Source organism: Leptosomus discolor, chromosome 9, assembly GCF_034619465.1.
Source record: "Leptosomus discolor isolate bLepDis1 chromosome 9, bLepDis1.hap2, whole genome shotgun sequence".
NCBI classification, from domain to species: domain Eukaryota; kingdom Metazoa; phylum Chordata; class Aves; order Leptosomiformes; family Leptosomidae; genus Leptosomus; species Leptosomus discolor.
Window position 1 is genome coordinate 29,649,707 of NC_141399.1, and position 14,939 is coordinate 29,664,645.

A 14,939-nucleotide genomic window follows, 5' to 3' on the forward strand; every position below is an offset into this window, starting at 1 on the left:
TGGTACCAGTGACACCTGGCGAGGCAGAGGCAGCACACCATCTCCAAACAAACCCAGCGGCTCGCTCCCACCGTCAGCACTCCAGGGGGATGAAAGGAAAATGATCAGAAGGGAAGAAGCGATGGGAATTCAAGTGGTGCTAATAAAATATTCCCTTTGGTGGAGCAGAGGCTCACGGGCACAGCCAGCTGTGGTATGGACAGCAGGGGTGATGGGAAGAGCTGGGCCAACGCGAGAGTGAAGCATCAGGAGGGTGAAGAAATACCTGTGCCAGCAATACTGATGGCTCTGCCCCACGTCACCCCCATGCACTGGGACTCTTTGACCTGAGGGATCCCCAGCCAAGTGTCAATCCTGAGAGATGGACAGGATTGCAGTTTGGTTTGTGAACATGTAAAATACAAACTTGTATATACAAATACGTGTCACACCAGCATGGATGTAAAAAAATCAGCACTTACAGGAATACCGTATGGCACCAGCACTGCTCAAACATCCCCAGTGCTCACCCTGATGTGGATGGGACATGACAGGTCTGAAACCCAGAGGACAGCTCTCTCCAACCATTAACCAGCAGGTCACATCAGGGCTTAGCCCAGATCCACTCCTCTCCATCAGGAGCAGTGAATTGGGAGTTAAGGTCCCCAAGCAGAGGAGCAGGGTGAGCAGCCAGCTCTCCCTCTGCCCCGGCTCCTGAAGCACTTCATGTGATCCCAGAGCTTCAAATCAGGGTCAGCCAGATCAGCCCCACCACTTACACTAGGTAGTAAAGTTTCTGCTCTCCAAACCATGTGATTGCATGGTTTAGATTTATGTACTTTCTCCCAAACATAAAGTTGCTTTTAAAAAGGTCTGAGGCACACAAATATTTAAAGCATGCACGTGGCATGTGAGTGTGTGCATGCACACACACATGTAGACACTGCGGCTTAAGCTACTGCGGATATAATCACTCTAGTAAAGGCAGCATCTTAAACAGAAATATGTAACCATTTTGGCCAGGAACCAAATCAAACCAAACATTTCCTGGCACCAGCCTGTCTGTTTAATCCGACTAAGCCAAGCCTTTCCGTGGTGCTCCCTAGCCGGGCACTGCTGGCCTTTTCAGGCTGCCCACTTTCAGAACAAGGCAGAGCATTGCCTCGCACACATGGGAGGCTACTTCCAGCACACCATTTATAGAGCAACCAACCTTTATTTTAGAGATAGCTTAAGTAAAGTAACATGCAAAGAAACACATGAGTAATAGTCTCATCTGCCTCAGGCTCCTGCAAATCCTTTTCTTTTCCTCCCTCGCAGCACAATGAGTTGGACACTCGTCGTTCATCCCTGTAAAGCACAACGCGTACATTCACGCCGTCTGTACTTTGGCTGGAGCTGTGTTTGCAGATTTCCCGTGGGAAAGGAGGTGCTTTGCTTCTGAAGAATAAAACCAGGGCATTGCACGGGCCATGGGGATGCTGGTGGGGACTGGCCACCTGCACTGAAGAGCTTCACAGGACCTGGCTGGGAGGCGAGCAGCAAAATCACCTGCAAATTGCCATGATGCAAGTGCTCTTCGTGCCCATGGGAGCACATTTCCTCAACAACCCTGGTGCATGACTTCTCTTCTGCAGCAGCTTTCCTTCTGCCGTATGTCTGACCTCCTCTCTCCCCTGTCTTCACATACCCTCCATATTATGTGCCTGGACAGATTCCTAGGGGTGAGGCTTGAATTTTGAGTAAGTACAAAAACTGCTTGAACTACAGACAAAATCTGTATTAAGTCAACTAGGATCAGGGGTCTCATATTTGCTGAGAGTATTTCATAAATTGTAGGTGTTCTGTACCCCATGTGTGTTCAAACAACTTAGGATGGTCTTTAACTTAACAGCAAGGGAGATGTCAAAAACTGCGAGGAGTACAATTTAGTATGAACCTTCTTATAGTAAACAGGATTATCTTTAAAAAGCGCTGTTACATATTTACTAGTTTACCATGAACAAATGCTTTGTTAGGAGGTTTTTTTTTGTGTGAAGACACCATATTCTTTCATAAAACCGACTCAAGTCACTTGCCCTCTCTTTGGAAATGTGCATATATTTCAGAAGAGGTTCCAAATGTCTTCCTCATTAAAAAAAGCCATGGAGAGACATGGAGTAATGCCACCAGCACTGCTCACAGCCGGTGGCCTAGCAGCAGTGACAGAGCCAGGGTAACGGCAGCAGCAGGGCCAGGGCGGGGGGCCACGCTCCTGGGATCGCTGCCGGGGACCGTGGTGCCATCTTTGCTTTGCTGATTCAGGAGCTGCTTGTTTGCAGAGGTGTCATCCATATCCAGGTCGTAGGCCAGCTCTGAAAGCAGAAGGAGAGAGGTCGTTAGTTACAGGCAGTGCGTGCAGCATCCTGACGTACGGCACATCCAGACCCTGCCAGCACTGGGGTCCCTGGGGCAGCCTGTGCCGGCAGTTGGGAACAGCTGGGTCCGATTGTGGGTGAAGGCATCATGGCACAGGTGGATGGGCCAAAAGAGCTTAGCAAACACCTTGTCAGTCCTGCACCCAGCCCCGGTCCCAGAGAGCCTCCCAGTACCCTACACCAAACCTTATGCTTGGAAAGACCAAAAAAATCACAACTACAAGGTGCCCCAGAAAGAAAGCAGGAGATAAGAGGGATCTGGCTTACTGGAAAGCTACTCCCAATGAAAATCAGCTGAGCTTCAGAGCAGGTGTTTAACAATACAAATCATGTCTGCTCCCCAGACACCACAAGGATGCGTGCAGGAGTGAGGAAGTCCAGGCGACCACAAGTCCTTCTCCCTAACCCAGAGCCAGAATAAGGCTTTGCTCACCAAACACCTCCTGCCTGGAAGACCTGAGGAGCTCTGCATTTCTGCAGTCTTACATAAGTGTGTGCAAAATACGCTCCTTACAGCACATCCATCCCATCCCCTGTTCACCTCGTCAAAGCCCCGGAGAGCGAGGAATGTGAATGGATCATTCACCCTGGGCATGCTGGTGTTGCAACAGGGGGACTTTGAGATGAAGCACATGGGAACTCCAACCCAAGAAAATGTCCAGTATAAAAGTTTTGATAGTCCTGGCAGAGGAGCATGACATTAACAGGGGAAAAGCTTGTAGGAACCGACCACTGGCTGCAAAGGAGTTGCTGAGCAGTAAGTCACAGTTGTCCTTGTCTCTCTGGGACAGGGAGGAACAAAAAAGTCCAAATAGACAATGCGGGAAGGCAAAAACTCAGCAATTCTCAGGGCCAAGAACAAAAAGAAAAAGGTGTTTTAAGATACCGTTAGCCAGATCCACCTGGGGCATTTGTGCTGGCTGAGCATCTGGACCGAGAGGGTACACCCATGCTTGACACCCCCCTTTTCATGTTGCTGCCATCTCCTTCTGGGGTTCAGGTTTCTCACCTGGATAGGAATCAGTTAAGCCTGTTCATCTCATCTCCAGAGCCTGGCCTTCAGAAATGGAAGAAGCTGGTGGTTTCCATCAGAAAAGACCCTGGCTCAAGCCTTTCACAAGCCCTCGTGGATCACCAGCATACTGACAAGTTTGGACCATCCCACTCCACCCACCTCTGAGAAAAATCCAAGAGGCTGAATAAACACTCTAGCTAAAAAATACCGCATCAGTCCAATGAGCACCACTGCCAAGGCAAACAGGCAGAATTTCTTAATCAAAAATACCCAAACATTGCAAAACAAAAGCGTAACGATGTTAGTATGACACGTGAGTCAGCCCGGGCCATCAAAGAAGGTCAGAAATGGCTGAAAGGGCGCAGATATTCACGCACACAAAGGGCCATGTGCAAGCAAAACCCGTCTGGTAAACTCTGACTTCTCAAGGACATTCCCACAGATACTGTGATTCCTCATCTCCACAACTTTCTCGCTTTTCTTAAGAGTACAGATATGCTGCTGTACCCCAGAGCGGCACACAGACGGGCAGAGCAGGAGGTGCTACCCTGAAAGGGATGTGCTGGGAGGCCACCTCTGCCCATCCTGTGCTCCTTTCCAAGCACAGGAAGAAAACCTCCCTCTGGCACAAGGGATGCTCAGGCTTAGGGGATGTTTGGGAGCAGCCTGGCTGCATCATCTTATTTTCCCAAGCTCTTGTCTGCAGAGTAAGTGAAGGGATTTTGAGTTAATTAAATGATGGCAGGTTATTTTCTAGTTGGTTGTTTTACACCAGACTCCTCAGCTGGTACGACATCCGATCAGGGCAACGACAGCCTGCCATGGTGTGTTTCAGAAGGTGTTTCCACACACTCCAAAGACTCCTAAAACCTAAAAGATGCCCCATGGGATCACAGTACCATCAGGCACCCGTCTGCTTCCAGACCAGCAATCTGCAGCCCATCAGCAGAGTTTTTGGGGCAGAATATTCTCTTATTGGATACCCTAGCAAAACTAAAAAAAAAAATTCCACAGGAACTGAGTAACTACTCTCACCTTCAGAGTAGAAAAGAAATTTGAAACAAAGGAGTGTTTCAGCAAGGTCCTTAAGAGCACAAAGGGTTTTCACGTTCCCATTTAAAGTCTCATTCTGCGATGTTGTGAGTTACGAGGTGCGAGTTCCTGCATGGTTCGCAATGCAGCAGCTGAATCCTGAATCGTGTTGGAAATGTTCAGCCAAAGCGTACCAAAATGCTAATTTCAAACATACTCTTTTACACAGGAAAATTTCAAATTCTGGGATTTCACCTGAACTTAAGTAATTTTTTAAATCATGGCCTTTCACGCAAATAGGAATGGCGATTCTCTCATCCATCCTCTCTGACCAAATTAAAGAGCAGGGAACAGAAACCCTCTTGTCATTAGAGATTTGAAAGCTATTTTCCTAGCCTTGTTTAACCGCTTCAGAAGTTTAGTGCTTGGGTATGCCATTTGTTTTCACTGTTCCTTCCATTATTTCCTTCTCTGGCCTAATTTGTGCCCAATTGTATTTTTAGGCTTGATGGATTTAGCCATACATCTTTTATTTTGCATTAATAACGGACCTGTAACTCTTGCAAATCCCTTTCACTTAACTTCTAATGACCTCTGATACATCGGTGAAAAGGAAAATAAAAGGTATTAGCCTCTAACAGACCTGAGGCAGCTGATATCCAGGTCCAGACAATTACAACATTAAAAATATGTAATAATATTCATCATATTTCAAATCCAGGAATTCAAATTAGCAAATGTTCCTAATCAGGTACTTCTTGAGAGGGCCCCGTTACCATTTCCAGCCTATTTTAGGATCTCTGGTTAGTCCAGGTCACCACCCGCACCCCTGCATCTCCTGCTCCCCACAGGCGCCGGGAGAGAAGGAGCTCCAGTGCCAGGGATGGAGCTGCAGGATGGCTGGTGGTGTAACAAAAACTAACCTCCCACGTACGCCATTTCGGTCACTTCCACCCAAAACTCTGCCTGTACACTGCAAAATAACCCGAGAGAAGCTGCTCCTCTGCCTCCCCCCTCCCAGCCATCTTCCGCATTAAATGCCTCCGTTGCTCCAGCTCTGATCACCCACTTAATTTGCAACAGTTTCTACTATAAAGTTGCCCTTTGGCCTGCAAAGGCTTTTTTGGGGCAGGGAGGGGGGAACTAGAAAAATCTGTTTCTGTTTATAATCAGTCAGAGTCCAGAGGGCATTACCAACAATCTGCACTAATTATGTATTCAATCTTCACTCATTTTGGTCCCTCTTGTCCTCTGGGCTGTGGATTAGATAATCCCCTTAAAATAATAGTCAATCATTAGCTCTGCTTTTTTCCCCCTGCCACATGCAAGCTGAGCATGCCGTGCCATTTCCCGGAGTCCTTATGCAGCTGGTGAAAGGTCTCCAGCCGAACACAAGCCGGTCCCTCCGGAAGCATCTTTTATAACAAAAGCCCCTCTAACACAAAGCTGCTGTGCTGTGCTCCCAGGACGGCAAAAGCTTCAATGGTCTCGCAGCGTGGATGACAAAACCTGCTGCCAGCTCTACAACACACACTTTCCACATCCGCAAAATAAAGCGGCGGCATTTTTCCATGGATTAGGACTAGAATTAGGCGTACTGACTCTGCATAAGCTTATTGGGCAGGAATCATTAAAAAGCTCTTCTTGCTGAACCACACTAGCTTTGGAGACAGATATAAAAGACGGCTGTAGCAGGAGGAGATTGGTTTTGAGTTGGTATAATAAGTCTCGTGGCAGCTGGTGCAGAAGCAGTCAGGAAGATGAGTACTGGCACAGAGGCAGCACTATGGCAGGTGTTCCTGCGCCAAATCCACCACTGCCTACTGAAACATGCCTTTTCACCCCTAAAAGGACAACAGGGCCTTAAGCAAAGAACTGCTAGCAAATGCCACCCTGGCAAATTACCTCCAAGAAGACAGTGCCCAGCTCCTGCAGGCTGGTTCGGCTGCTGCCCGGAGCCAGGGAATATCATCTCAGGCGGGCATCTGGGCTGCCCGCCTGCCAGGTCTGCCCTGGCAGACGGCTCCAGCGACAGACCCAATACAGTAACAAAGTCATAATGGATGGTCATGCATGGAAACCGCTTCAGCATGTCACTCGATAGCTCTGCTGGTGCCCCGTGCAGCGCCACGGGTCTGAAGGGGATCCCCTCACAGGCGAAACCATCATGCCCAATGCAGCGTGTTCACCAAATGAGGCTGCTGAGTGAGCCAAAGCACTTGTGGGAACGTGGTGATGGCCCTTGTTTGCAGATGATGGAAACTCTGTGGTGTGAAGGAGCTTGGGAATGGACTGTGACCATGTGTTTCCAATAAGCACAAAACACATTGAGTAGAAATGTCAGAGTCCAGTAGGGCAGTTGGGCAAGCTCCTGCAGCTCTCACGGTCGGTTGTGAACATCTGCCTGCGCGTGTCTTTCAGGACTGGTCTAGAAAAGCACATGCTACCATCACCAATGAGAACGACAATCTCCAGGGTGAATTGCTTTCTTTAATTTTTTTAAGCAGCAAGCCTCTTCAGTGTGGGGAACTAGTTGCCAGTAGATGCTTTAGACTCTGTCTGTCTCCAAAGCAAGAGTGGATTTCTTAAAGGGAGAGATGTTTGAATCAAGCCCAAGATGTTGACTCATTACAAGGTGAAGCATAAGAGCCTGTGATTCCACAGATCAGACTGCCTGACCCTGGCTCCCAACTCTCTCCACCTCTACAGCACCAACAACTTCACTCTCACAGGTGTTAGCACCTGAAATCTAGACGAACAGTCCAATTTCATCCAAAACTCTTTCTGCTGAAACACCAAAAGCTCTGCTCATCTCAGTCTCCAGTTACTTTCTCATGCAAACAGCTCATACTACAAACACACCTCTGCCTCCATAAAGACAACACCTGAACCCATCCACAGAGTTACACGGCACACACGGCCATGACTGTGTGGATACAGCTGGAATCCCCAACCCGCTGCTTCTCCAAAACACCTTAAACTCTTCCAAACACCTGGTCAAGCATGGTTTCATCTCACCAGTGAGGTTTTGCCCTCTGGCTTATTACCACTAAAATCCTGGAGCACCAACAGGTTTGCCAGTTGTCTTCTTGCACAACGAGCTGCAACAGCCCAGCTGTAGGTGTGGCCGTGCCGGCACATAATTAAAGCACTAAGCCAGGGCTGGCTGCGATGCTTGTGTTGGCGTACAGTTGCAAGATCACCAAGATGGATGCGCAGCATGTGCACGGTCTTGTGCCTCTGCTTTTCTACCTCCTCCTCCGCAATTTACAAGGTGCGGCTCTTGGCAATATGGATTTGGAAAAAAAAGAAGAAAAATTCAGCTCAACACCATACTGCTGCCATCGGCAATGTGGCCGAGGGAGCCTGGCATGGCTCAGCAGTGAGCGGTAAAACCAACTTCCTGGGCAGAAACCCAAGGGAATTTGGTTTGGGATTGCTGATTTGCAAACCAAGACTGTTTCCCCGCTCACCTCTCCGACACATCCCAGCTGCCAGCATGCCACTGATGGCGTGGCCTGCAGTGTGTGTTCACAAGCGACCCAAAGATCACAGACCCGCCCCACCACAAAATCAGCAGTGATTTGGGGGAAGTTCCCCCAGAACTGAAGCAATCTGGAGGGCAGCATCCAGGCTGATTTGGGGGGACCAAGTTATCCAGCACGGAATGGTGAGGAAGCCCCAGCTCAACCCCACACCAGGGATGCAACCAGGTGCTGCTCAGGGTACACGAGCCAATTTGCCATGAGCATAGCAAGGCAGCCAGTACACACCCCCGGGCTCCCCAACCTCCAGCGCTACCACAAAAGTCTTGTTCACAGATGTCCTCAAGCTTTTGATGGGGTAAAGGGACAAAACACCCCCAAAACCCCAACAGATCACATGGTACAGGCAGAGGGGCTGCACCATGACCCCAATTCAAGCAACTACTCCATTCCACCTTGGCCAGAGGCTGGTGCTGAGGAAGGGCTATCATTTGTGACCTGGGCCTATGTTCACTTTGAAAACGTACTCATTAAATTCCTCTTTGCTCCTTGGTGTGCTCTAGATTTACCCCGAAGAGAATCTGGCGTCTGCAATTGCATTAATCATTTTCCCTTTGGCAGCAAGTGAAAGAGTTTCTGAACTGTACTTGCAGAGTGGAGCCACAAAAACGTGTTTAGCAAAACGCGCTCATGTAATCTATTAAAAATTAACAAATCTCATTAGCATTATTAATACTTGGAAGTGCTTGAGTCCTTGTACTTGGATGACGAAGCAGCATGCCCTAGTCTGATATCCAGCCGTACTGTCCAGAAAAAGAGCTGCTACCTAAAGGAACTTAGGAAAGAAGAACTAAAAAATAGGGAGCTAAACATGGACATCCGAAAGCATCTACAAAGGTCGGAGTCAAGAAAGAAAAAGAGGAAAAGCTGGAAACAGAAGAGTATGAAAGGAGGTGAAGTGATTATGAGGTGGCAGTATAGGACTGGGTCAAGCAATGTTCCTGCAGAACCCCCACATACCTCAGCCCATTCAGACATGTAGTCACCCTCTCCCTCTTTGGAGACCGTCGAGATCTAAATCCACAAAGCGATCCCTTCTGATCACTTTGCTGTCACCTGAGACATCTCAAGGCAGTCTTGATTTTGGGAGGTAACATTCCCAGTGTCAGCAGAGCAAAATGAAATGCTTCATATTTTCTCTAATCCCTGAAAACAATGCCATCACATCAAACTGAAATTTTCTCCTTCAGTTTTGCTCCCCCAAAAGCTCTTTGGATATCACTAGGACAGGCAGCTCTTGCTTGATACCTGCTGGCATTAACTCTCCTCTTTCAAGAGGAAAATTTTTCACAACAAGAACAATTAGCCATTGGAATAATCTCCCTAGGGAAGTGGTAGTGCCCAACATTGGACACTTCTAAGATAGAGCTGGACAGGGTGCTGGGCCATCTTATCTAGACCGTGCTTTTCCCAAGAAGGGTTGGACTAGGTGATACTCGAGGTACTTTTCAACCTGGTATTCTACGATTCTCCAAGCTCAGGACATTTAGTGGCATTCGTGTACTAGCAAGACGCACCAAGACGCAGTCCTAAGGGGAACAGCAACGGTCCCTGCCTTCCAGATGCCAGCTGCTAAAAGCAGCCCTCAAGGCAGAAAGGTATTTCTCAATGCTTGATCGGAAAACTCATGGTGGTGTTACAGCACCCAGGAACATCTGACATCTTCCTTTCTGACTCATTGCATGCGGAAACCAGACTTGAACAGGGCCCAGGCCACAAAGACTGGGGTTCATGGCATTCATGCTCCAAGCAGGCAACCAGGAACGTGCCTCTTGAATCAGAAGTGACCAGGACTTTGTGGAATGTCTATGCTCAGTCAAAAATCCCTGGACATCCATCATTGCCTTATGCTTGTAAGGAAAAGAAAAATCAAAGGCAGCTGGTGCTTTGTTCCTTGAGCACACATATAAAGAAAGTGCCTGAGCAGCACTCCCAGCCTGGGGACCAAACTGACAGAGACTCTACTAGGCTGCAACTGATAACACCAAGGAAAATATCTGGAGAGAGATTTTGAGGCATAACCCAAGAATTTGGGTTGGGCATGGACATACCCGCTCAGCCCACAGGTAAAGACAGCAGGTAGGCTCAGGCATGCATGGTGGTACACAGGTTCAGCTTACCTCTGCTCCTGGAGAAACTCCCCAAGGTTTTGTGCTCCCTCTGCCTGTGCTGGGGGAATGTTTGCAAAGAGCACGAATTGAGGCAAGAGAGCTGCCAAGGGAGGGGAGCTGAGAGGCTACAGCACCACCCAGCCTTTTAAAATTGCGTTAAGCTGCTAAAATAAATAAATAAATAAAAACCTGGCCTTGCATTAAAACAACATTAAAGTGACTTCAGCCTATAAAAAAGGGGTAATGTAGGAGGCCCTGGGAAACATCACCATACCCGACTTTCCCACTTTATATAGAAAAAGAAGGGTTGGGTTCACAGGCTGGAACTTTTTAACAGCTTCAGGTCATGTTGCCTGTGCTGGAAGGAGCCCCGGGAACAGCCGCTGTAGTCTCAAACCCGGACCTGGCTTTGCAGTGCTTTCTGCATGGCTGCAGAGAAAGACCCAAATTAAACCCAGCTGCTTACCAGGTGTGTGTAACATCTGACAAAACCAGGGCTGATTCTTGCTCCCTGCCTCCCTCCTGGACCAAGAGCAAACCATGGTTCCAAATCATCAGTGGAACAATGGCACTGAAAGCTAGAGCTGGATGGTGGTGGCAGCTCTGATGGGAAACCTGGCATCAACCCAGCTGAGCACCAGGACACTACGGCTGCAGCGCTTGGGCTGTGCTGGATCCATGTCATCACACTTGCTCTTTCCTGGGGGCCAAGGGGCTTCCTGTTATGCCTGGGGACTTGTGGCTGGGACCTCATCAAAACCAGTGCTTGCAGCTGGGACCATGGTGGAGCTCAAGGAGACCACCTTGGCTGTCCCTGCTCCAGGAGGAGGGAGCAAGGGAGGGTGGTGATGGGTCCCGGGCACCTGCCCAGCACCTCCCCAGATCAGCTTGTATATGCAGCCACAGCAGGTACTGGGGATGGGTATGTAGCTCACATGGGAGCATCCAAATTGCTCTGGGGACACATCCATCAACACAGAGATCAGTGAAACCAGGAGGCGACAATGCAAGAGGGCTCCTAAGTCCAAGTCCATGAATACCTTCCCCTCCATCCTATCTGTAGCACTCACAACTCACTCTCAGGAATGTCATAATCATGGTGGAAAATCAAAATAAAAAGGCTACGTAATCCAGTTTGTAAATCCCTTGAAAAATACAAAATCCTCTCTAAAACGGATTACGGAGATTAGAGATAAGTTTCCTGGAAATCAAGAATTGCATTTCAGCCTCCCTCCTCTCCCACTCTACCAGAAAAAAAGAGACAGGCTCGTGCCTCACCCCACCCCACTCCTCCCCAGCCATCATCCCGGCCTTGGGGAGCAACGGCGGCTCACTCCAGCCCCTGAAAACAGCAGAGCTGTTTCCACCTGCTTTTGCCCTAAGCACTATTTTGGGATATTATCTGCTGCATGCACCTGAGCCTATGAGCAACATGCATCAGCGGTAGGAAATCAGCCTGCATCAGGGAGAGGAGGAGATGCCTATCAGCCTCCTGCAAGCTTTTTAGTCCATCCCTTTACCGAACAGGCTCTGCAGGACCGTGCAATATGCTGCTGTGGTTTTGTGAGCTGCAGGAACTGCTCCCAACCCTATGGGTGCCTAGCAGAAAAATGTCCTCTTAAATCAGGATGGTCTTCTAAAAATCAAGACGTTTCACTTGGCTGTGACAATGGTGACAACGTTATCAACAGGAGAAAGGTCAAACACTCATGTGATGATGATATCAAAATATTTAGCAGCCATGCCATTATTATTCTGATAGATTAAAACCAGCATTTTGTTTAATATTTCAACTCAAGTATCCACAGCCAATGGTGGCAGGACAATTTTCTGTTGGGAATTTTTACTTCATAAGAGTTTTTTGGTTTCATTCTTATTTGGAACAGAAAAAAGAGCATTGCAATATTAGCATTCCTGGCAGAGCACACATGCCAGTTCCTGACCTGTTATTGCTCAAGGACTTCTGCAGCTGCAGATGTCTGTTTGGAGCTACAGTTAGGTCACTTTGAATGATGCTCACAGAATAAGGATCAAAACACTTACAGCTTGATCAAAAGGACATTTTATGAACATTGCAGCCTGAGTTAAGTGCTGAAGTGAATACTTATGTTCACCCTTATATTAGCTCAGTTCTAATAAAATTAACACCCTTTAAAATAATGCACTCAACTTTTATTTGTTTCATGCTTTTGTACCTTATGGCTTTAAAAACATATTCTCAAAACCTTTCCATCACTCTGGGAAAGTCTAGTTGTGTTGGGATCTGGAAATCAACTTTTCTCCAGAGGAATAAGGGGGGTTGCTGCTTTGTATCGTTGCCCCACCTGCTCTAACCTGAATTTATCCACCAAAGGTTGGGTTTTTCCCTCCCACTAAAGAGGGTAACACAGTCAGACTCTTTCTGTTCCCAGTAGGAATTACCACTTGTAAATAAACAACTAAAAATCAAACTACATGCACCAGCAGCACCAATGCTCCTTTGAAAAGAGACAACAGGAAAAACAAAGCAGGGAAAAATCCAATCTCTTTTCTGCATTTCACTTGCACATTAGAGGCAAAATGCACTTAGCAGTGCAGGACAGGGGACGTCTTACTGGAGCAATACAGCCGGTTAAGTGTTCTTTAGAGATATTAATCTCAAAAGCCAGAACAGAAAGAGCATTTTCCCCCCTTTTATTTATTTATCTTTTTTTGGTGCCAACTCACCTTAACTGAAAAGCACATTGAGATTGTAATTATGGGAAGGCCTCATCTAGTAGATTTGTAAACTCAGCTATCGGCTTGAATTACTGGAATTAGCAAGGCTAATTTAATGTCACTGTTCAAAATAGCTCAGATTTGGAATTTCTTAATGGCCTTAGGAGAAGGAGTCTTTATGCATACTGCAATCTAGGCTTCATTCTTAGACTAAATTCCTTCTCATAGATTTTGTGAATGCCCTGTTTTGTAGCCAACACAAACTCTGTCCAGTAAAATAATGTAAGGACTCAGAATGAAAAGAGATTAGCTGTTCCCTGCTCCTGTTATTTTAAAGCAGAAATAACTTTGGCTTCTACTGATTCATAGACAAAGCTTGAAATGCAAAGCATGCTCAACTCCAGATTCAGCATGAAAAGGACCTTAAAATATTCCCGAGTGCAAGTAATGGACTTATTAGACGGATGAAAAGAGGCACTTTTCACAAAATCCCAAGCTCTTTAGTCCTGTCATATCAATAATCTTGCTTAAGAATTTCATTCTATTTACATTTCTTTCCCTTCCAAATATCCTGCCTGACTCCTATGAAATACAACGTTTACACTTTAAAGCATTAATTTATTTCTGCTAATGCTCGGTGGTGTAAAACGTCTGCAGATCACCCAGAGTGAGTGGGTGTGACAGCATCAGGAGCGTGTGACAGGGAACAATTCTGTATGACATGCAGTTTTACACCTGACAATTGATAAAGGAGGAGGTAATTTTAAAGACTTGGTTAAAAGCATTTTCTTTAAATAATGACAGTTGATTGTGCTGGAATTCAACATACCTGCAATCTGTTCTCCCCTCCTTTATGTTTAACACCCACAAAACCAACACCGACAGTGAGAAAAAAAGCTTTACAGATATCAGGAAGGAAATCTGCCTGGCTGTCCTTAAGTTACCAAAATATACCCCTTTTATTTACACAGTTTGCTTAGTCTTTGCAGGGTGGTTTAATGTTAAACCAGTGCTAAGCAACTAGTGGCGATTTTCGCTCTTTGTTTAAGAAATGGCTGAAAACCAAAGGCATTTCAGGAACAAATTACAAAAGCCTCTGTAGCAACACCAGGCAAGCAGATGGAGATGTCCCCTTTCTAAGAAGCGAGGGGACGTTTTTTCCCCACTTGGCTCCATGTCCCTGGAACAATTTGCGGCAGTTGGGGAGCATCATAGCATGGCAAGGATAGAACATGTGTTGGACTACATCTGCCCATGGCCCTCCCTGAGAGAGCACCAGCAGAGACCGAAAGACCCCAAAACACTGTGATACGATGAGCAGCCATCCCAGGATGGCCATTCATGGCACATGATACCAGCCAGTGATGATTTTCGCAGACCCAACCATGTGGTTTTGCTCTGGAAAGGCAAAGCACAGCGATTGCATGCTGCCTTTCACCCAAGGATCTCACAGCACACTGCAGGCATTAATTAAGCCCTCTGCTTTGCAGAGATTAATTAAGCACTCAAGCCCCACGGTCCCCGTGAGCCAAGCACAAGCCTCCATTCGCTAACGGCTAAAACTGAGCCGAGGCTGCAACAAGGTTTCACGAGCACTGATGGGCAAGCTAGGAAAAGCACCTCTGAGTGCCTTGAGTCGCTCTGCAGTGGTGGCTGCCTTCTCCTGGGACACTTTTGCTTCCTCTGGACACACCCCAGCAAGTCCCCTTGTAAAAGTAGCCATTTGAGATTTTGCTCTGATAACACTCTTTATGACACGGCATGGAAACCAACCACACCAGGGAGCAGGAAGGGCGAGGAGCAGTCCCACCCCACAGTCATCTTTCAGTGCATCTGCTAGTCACTATTTCTAAGGACACCTCAAGAGGTCTCTGATACTAGCAGTCATTTTTCCTAACAATGAACTTGACAGCCCTAATGAGACATCCCACATCCATGTGCCAAGAAGCAGCAGAAGCTCCTCAAATCACCCTTGTTGCTTCCTCATGTGCCGCTGGCTGCCGAGTTGCTGTGTTACCCCTCCCTGGGTGGGACAGGCTGCAGAAGATGACCAGGCTGCCTTTTTCTGCCTGTCCTCCCAACCCCTCCAGCCATGAGAGGCATCTCCAAGCAGCTCTGCCAGCAGAGTCATGGGAAGGCACCC

General features: G+C 47.4%; 1 protein-coding gene across 1 annotated transcript in view; it reads right to left on the reverse strand.

The window, feature by feature from the left end:
- Nucleotides 1–2,157: 2,157 nt before the first annotated feature.
- GPC3 (glypican 3) overlaps nt 2,158–14,939 on the reverse strand; it is a 153,619-nt gene continuing 140,837 nt past the window's right edge. Inside the window, exon 8 of the mRNA XM_086470175.1 lies at nt 2,158–2,333. Coding sequence (XP_086326301.1) covers nt 2,158–2,333 — 176 coding nt within the window. The remainder of the gene's footprint in view (nt 2,334–14,939) is intronic.